We start from the raw sequence: 7500 nt of genomic DNA on the forward strand, positions 1-7500 counted from the left end.
TGTGCGTGTGTGTGGCCCCTTTTGTCTGTGTTTGCCCCTTTTAATGTGTTTCCGTCTCCATAACTTAGCGGTTCGGCAAAAGGATCCTGTAGAATAAGTACCAGGCTTAAAAAATGAATAAATAATGTGGTCGATCTATTCGACTAAAATTCTTTAAAGCGGCGCCCCAGGGTGGATGCAGTCTAATAACTGAAACAAGTGAAAGTTAAACATATATATATATATATATATATATATATACGGTGCCCCAGCATGGCCACAGCTCATGAGCTGAAACTAGATAAAATTAAATGAAAATATATATGTTGCTCGCGCCTCACCGGGTCCTTGTTTTTCCTTCTGCCTGTTGAAACCACTGCTTTCTATCTAGGTCAGATCTTCTCATGGAGAGAGGTAATGTTCTGTCTTGAGGGAGCTAGAATTTTCAAATATGTCACACACACACTTTACACACAGACACACACTTATTGCCGTAAAATTCTTCTCAAGATTGAAACGAACTTCGTTTTTCTACATTGACTTTTGGGAATGTTTCTTACATGAAACCCATGAAAACATGCACATAAATAAATGTACTATAAATTATTAGGGGAAGACTGATGGTAGATAAATGGTGTATAAAAAGCAGAAAGTAAAAACAGGTTGGTCAGAATGGGTTAAATATAAGTAGCTAAGTGCATACAAGTCAGTCAGTCAAGTGTGACATGAATATTAGATATTCGAACAGCTGGTAAACTGGATTGATTGCAGAAATTAAAAAAAGATTATTTTTTTCTGAAGGAAATGTTAAAATATCAATCGGAATTTGCCTGAAGTGAAAATCCATTTCTGCATTTCTGTGTGCGTGTGTAAATGTAAATTTCAGTGTGTTCTTTTATTTTTTACTTGTTTTAGCTATTGGACTGTGACCATACTGGAGCACCGCCTTGAAGGGTTTTAGTCAAATGAATCGACAGTAGCACTTAGGTTTTAAGCCTAGTAGTTATTCTATCAGTCTTTTTTGCTGAAATGCGAGATTGTTGGGATGTACACAAACCAAAACTGGTTGCCAAGCGGTGGTGGAGGACAAACACGAACACAACACACACACACACACATATATACAACGAACTTCTTTCAGTTTCCGTCTGCCAAATCCACTCACCGGGCTTTGGTTGGCCCGAGGCTATAGTAGAAGAAACTTGCCAAGGGTGCCATGCAGTGGAACTAATCCTGGAACCGTGCAGTCGGGAATCAAACTTCTTATTACACAGCTACGCCAGCGCGATGCATATATTTATCGGTGGTATTAATAACCTATTATATAGTTTTATTTATAATATACTCAGTCTCAGGACTAGCAGAATCGGTAACATGTCGAAGAAAATATATAGTGGTATTTCTTCCGACTCATTATGCTCTGAGTTCAAATTCCGCCGTGGTCAACTTTGCCTTTCAAATCTTTCAGGGGCGAAAGCTGGTCAAGTGCTGGGGTCAGTGTAATCGACTATCACCCTATACTTGTTGTCCTTGTTCCAAAAGTCTAAACTATTTATAATAGCCTCCGTATGATTAAGTTGTATTGTGTATTAGATCATACTCGTGAAATTAACGTGCAAGTGGCTGAGCACTCCACAGACACGTGTACCCTTAACATAGTCCTCGGGGATATTCAGTGTGACACAGTGTGACAAGGCTGACCCTTTGAATTACAGGCACAACAGAAACAGGAAGTAAGAGTGAGAGAAAGTTGTGGTGAAAGAGTACAGCAGGGTTCGCCACCATCCCCTGTCGGAGCCTCGTGGAGCTTTAGGTGTTTTCGCTCAATAAACACTCACAACGCCCGGTCTGGGAATCGAAACTGCGATCCTATGACCGTGAGTCCGCTGCCTTAAACACTGGGCCATTGCGCCTCCACAATCTAGCATGTTAAATGAAAACTTTAATAATATAGACGTTATATGAGTCTGTTGCATGTATAAACTACTAAGTTACTAACTTCCGCAAAAAAAAACAAAACAACTGATATATACATAATATAAATAACAAACTTGCATATTCTCACAGCATCCAATAACATCAGATACGTGAGTAATTGTTTACAACAGTTTCAGTTGAAGCACTCACAGCAACATTAAAGTCGATATGGTTCGCAGCATGAGGTTCTGGATTCTCAGAACTTTTTCCTCCAGAGAGCTAGATGTCATCATTCACCCTTTCTCCTCCTTTGTACTGCCACGCCTAGAATACTGTTGCCCGCTGTGGACTCTTCTTACCAAGACGTTACGAGAATTGAGTTACGCCAGAGAGCAATCAATAAGAAGAAAAAAAAAAGATGTGTGACTGGTTTTAATTACTAGGACCGCCTTAAAACATTGAAACTTTATTCTCACCGACGCCTTCGAGAACGCTACATCATCTGCATAATGTGGTGAATATAATACTCTCAAAGACGGCGAGCTGGCAGAAACGTTAACAGGCCGGGCGAAATGCTTAGCAGTATTTCGTCTGTCTTTACGGTCTGTGTTCAAATTCCGCCGAGGTCGACTTCGCCTTTCATCCTTTCGGGGAAGCCTAACATATATTTTGAAAACTAGTAAAAGCTCTGAATTAAAGTCAGAAAGATTGAGTGGAATTGCAAGCAGGTCGCTGTACTATTCGGGTGTAATTCATTCCAACCTTCATTCCTACGTGGTGCAGTGGTTAAAATTGTTCACCTGAAAACCTCAGCGTCATTTATCAGAGATAGAAAAAACTGCTTTTGCATCCTGCTCGGCCAGCGTCCCCCAAACAAGGATCCCAAATATTGAGGGTGGCCAATGAAATCATTAGACCTAGAAATAGCAGACTGAATCTTTTTCAAGTCACTCCTAGTACACTTTGCCCTGAAAAGAACAGTTTTTTTTCTCTCGGTATTTCTTTCGGCTCCTTAGTAGCAAAGCTTATATCCTGCAAGGATAAAATAAAGAATCTCGCCTCCTAATTGCTGGCCTTGCGCCAAATTCGAAAGTCATCCACCTCCTCTTCTTCTTCTACATCATCATCATCATCATCATCATCAAGCGAACTGATAGAATCGTTAGCACGCTGGCCAAATTGCTTAGCAGCATTTCTTCTGACTTTACGTTTTGAGTTCAAATTCCGCCGAAGTCGACTTTGCCTTTCATGATTTTATGGTCGAGAAAAATAAGTCCTAGTTGTGCACTGGGGTCGATGCAGTCGACTTATCCCTCCCCCGAACTTTGGCCTAGTGTTCTCATTCATTGTCTTTGTGAAGGAGGTTATGTACCGAGCTGCCCTGTCATGCTTTTACAAGTATACTGTTGGTGCCAGTCTGCCGCAGCCAGAGATTATATGGTCGATTGTCTCTGGGAGCTCTCCACATATGCGGCATGAGAAGCTGCTTTCATATTTCAGGACGTTACTCGGCCCTAGAGGGTCGATGTAAACGACTAGCCTCCCCTCACCCTAAATTTCTCCCCTTGTGCTTACAGCAGAAAGAATAATAACAATAATACGTAAAAAAAATAGTAAATAGTATAGGCGCAGGAGTGGCTGTGTGGTAAGTAGCTTGCTTACCAACTACATGGTCTCGGGTTCAGTCCCACTGCGTGGCACCTTGGGCAAATGTCTTCTACTATAGCCTCGGGCCGACCAAAGCCTTGTGAGTGGATTTGGTAGACGGAAACTGAAAGAAGCCCGTCGTATATATGTATATATGTATTTGTGTGTATATGTTTGTGTGTCTGTGTTTATCCCCCAACGTCGCTTGACAACCGATGCTGGTGTGTTTAGGTTCCCGTAACTTAGCGGTTCGGCAAAAAAAGACCGATAGAATAAGTACTAGGCTTACAAAGAATAAGTCCTGGGGTCGACTTGATTCGACTAAAGGCGGTGCTCCAGCATGGCCGCAGTCAAATGACTGAAACAAGTGAAAGAGTAAAAGAGTAAATAAAAACAGTGTATGAATTCCACTTTGTGATAGAGACTAATCTCATGCAGAGCTATTCACCACATAATGGGGGTGCGGAGAAAAAGTTTCAGTACACATGTACTCTAGATCAAGTATGCATGGGCAGTTAGAGTTGAAACAAGATGGCTTAAGTGTGTCCATTGTATTAATTTCATTAAAGTGTCAGGTAACAGGTCAAGATTTCACGTCTATCAACAAGTGTTTCTGTTTGCCCGCCTGTTTGAGTAAGACACTTGATTATAATAATGTTTCTTGCTTTACTCGAACTGTCTGTTATTTATAGCCCAAGGACTGCTCCAATTGTGTAGACAGTGCTATGATCAAAGTTGCCACATGCTATGACCATCCTGTTTCTGGTTCTTTGTTTTTCAAGTTGCGTGTATCCAGCACTATAAAACAGTAGGGTGCGATTTGAGGCAGATGTGACTGCTATTTTTACCAGGCCAAGTGACAACATAGAAGCATAAAATCCCATAGGGTCTTTGCATTTCTATTTTCGACGATGCCTTCAGGTTTGTGGTCGTACCAATTTTTTGCTCTGTCAAGTCCATACTTGTTGCAGAGTGTCCAGTGGACAAGCCTGGCTATATTGTCGAGGCGTCTCTTATATTCCTTCTGGGCTAGTGGCATACATTGGTTGGTAATATGCCATACGGTTTCACCGTTTTGTCCACAGATTCTGCACTTATCACTTTCTGCTGTGTTGTCTATTCTGTATTTTATGTAGTTTGTTCTTAGTGCTTGCTCTTGGGTAGCTCAGATTAGAGCCTCCGTTTCCGGTTTTTAAATCACTTTTAGTCATCCACAGCCATCTTTTACCTCTGTCTGTCTTATCTTCAACATCCCTATGAAATTGACCATGCATTCTTTTCTTTACCCACCTATTTTCAATTTCATTCGTTTTCAATTTCTTGTATAGTGCTTTATCTTTGCAATATTTCATCCTATACAAGCCCGACCTTCTTACTTCTAATAATAGCGGTTCTGTGGCATTTTTTACATACCATACTATGTTGCTTTCTTCTACTCTAATGCTGTGTTCGCATCCAATCAGTCCTCTTCCCCCTCTTTTTCTTGGTACATACAATGTGTCTGTGTCACATTTTGTGGGGAGTGACCCATATCTAGTTAGCAACTTCCTTGTGTTTCTGTCTAAGCTGTTTAGTTCGTCTACAGTCCATGTGATTACCCCTGCTCCATATCTACTCAAAATCAGCTTTTATTTCCTGTCTTACAAGTGTTCAATATGGCCACCACCTGCAGCACGGGCAACATCAATGCGATAAGAGAATTCCTCCCAGACGCGTATCAGCATATCACGATCCACTGAGTACTTTAGCTGTCTGGCTGAATGCTTTATCGAAGTTTTTCTATTTCCTTTCTGTCTGTATCTTCTGGAATCGCATCAAGCAAAGTATATTTATTCTTTAGTTCCATACGCGTCTGGGAGGAATTCTGTTATCGCATTGATGTTGCCCGTGCTGCAGGTGGTGTCCGCATTGAACATTTGTAAGACAGGAAATAAAATTGATTGTGAGTAAATACTTGTAACTTAGCTGAAGTCTTCTATTGCCTTTCCTTATTAAAATATTGCGTAATGAAATCGGTTCATTATTTTCGAATAACCCTGTATATTATGCGTACGTATTAAGTGCTTTTAAAATGCCACTATATGGAGACGCTATTTTTTACTATCATACAACGTATTTTAATTGTTCAACCGTGTTTGCTTCTCACACACGTATGAGTGTGTGTGTGTGTGTGTGTGTGTGTATGTGTGTGTGTGTGTGTGCGTGTGTGTACATATAATGCATACTGTGCACTCACACATACATATGTATGTATATGAGAAGCAAACACGATAAGGACAATTAAAATGTGTGATATGATAATAGGAAAATGATGCCTCCAGTAATTAATTAAATTTATACAGTGTCACGTAGCATGAGAATTCATCCGAAAATAACTGGAAATAAGTCCATAGATAGAATAGTATAATTAAGGATCAACTTATATGACAACCAACAGAGAGGTCAACATATTATGTCATTGTTAGATTATATCCGTTGCCATGTCTTCTAATTTTCAACTAACTGCAAGTATGTAGCTATGCCATATATGTATGATGGTCTATCTCTCCACTTTTTAAGCAACAAAATCTTTGTCCGTTGAAGGGAATCGAGCCCGTTAGGAGCCTCTTTTATGCTCCAAATTTGCTAGAAATAACTACCATATCTCCCTCAAAGCATGTTGTCCTGAATACAGAATGCCAAGGAGAAATGATATTTTATATATAAATTCTCTTGTTTATAAACCATCTGAAATAAAACTGATCTGTAACTGAAGAACAATACGCTTACGATGATCAATACCACGTGTTAATACGGGAGTCTCTATGGTCATTCGATTTAGTTGAAATAGCAGCAAAATTACCCTCAAATCGCATAGTACGGAACTGAAAAAAAAATTATATAACCCTAGAGATATCATAGCTGCGAAAATTGTGAGGATAACCATGGCTGAAACATTCATAACACTATTGATCAGAGGTATATTTGATCAGAGTTGAGCTGATGTTAAACACCTACCACTACAAAGGCATTTATCACCATTTTCCACCTCTAATAACAGTTACAAGAAAGTACTTTTGAGAAATAACAGCCAAATCTTTCCCAAAGTATGTGAGCCTCTCATTTATAAAATAACAGCACATTTGATAACGTTATCTTAGAAGGAGTAGTATCAAATGAGAATTACCTTGAGGCAAACAATCTAACTGAAGTAAATACTGTGCTCAATTTAGTAGTTAATAATTTCTGCTCAGAAGAACAACCAATTTCATAAGTATTACTACCTTGGAACGAAAAACATATTTCGTTAATGTCTGTCTATCTATCTATCTATCTATCTATCTATCTATCTATCTATCTATCTATCTATCTAACTGTCTATCTGTCTGTCTGTCTGTCTGTCTATTTATGATTTTTCTATTTCAAATACTCATAGGTATTTACTTTTTAATAGTATTGTTTCTACGATTACTGCAACTGTTATTCTTGTTCTGGCTGTTATGCCTGTCATCGTGCTTGTTGTTGGTGTTGCAGCAGTTACCGTTTTTGCTCTTCGTCATCTCCAGTTTTTCTGCCAATTCTCATTGTTGTTGACGTTTTGTCTGATTACACTTTCTATTTCTTTCTTGCTATCCATGCCTGCAATCCAATTACAACGTGAGAACTGAAAGAGAATGAAAAATATCAACTCCAGCGATAATAATATTAATAATCATGATTTCTTTACACTTTAATATTATTAACAATAACAACATTCGAACAACAACGACAACAATAGTAAATACAAAAACAACAATAATAAAGAAAATGATAATGATAATGTTTTTTTTAACATTATAATAACTGCATCAATACAAATAGAATAGCAATACCAATAGCAATAATAATAATAATAATAATAATAATAATAATAATAATAATAATAATAATAATAACAACAATAATAACAACAACAAATATTCTTAATATAAATACAAA

At 38.5% G+C, this 7500-nt stretch overlaps 1 protein-coding gene across 4 annotated transcripts in view; it reads right to left on the minus strand.

The window, feature by feature from the left end:
• The window catches only part of LOC128251052 (GATOR complex protein WDR24-like), a 62578-nt gene that overhangs the window by 17298 nt on the left and 37780 nt on the right, over nucleotides 1-7500 (minus strand). For all 4 annotated transcript variants that reach the window (XR_008266946.1, XR_008266947.1, XR_008266945.1 and 1 more), the window contains exon 2: nucleotides 6967-7186. Coding sequence is in view for 1 of the 4 variants with exons in the window: in XM_052977365.1 (XP_052833325.1) it covers nucleotides 6967-7082 (116 nt within the window). In the remaining 3 variants the exon portion in view is untranslated. The remainder of the gene's footprint in view (nucleotides 1-6966; nucleotides 7187-7500) is intronic.

Source organism: Octopus bimaculoides, chromosome 2, assembly GCF_001194135.2.
Source record: "Octopus bimaculoides isolate UCB-OBI-ISO-001 chromosome 2, ASM119413v2, whole genome shotgun sequence".
In the NCBI taxonomy this organism is placed as follows: domain Eukaryota; kingdom Metazoa; phylum Mollusca; class Cephalopoda; order Octopoda; family Octopodidae; genus Octopus; species Octopus bimaculoides.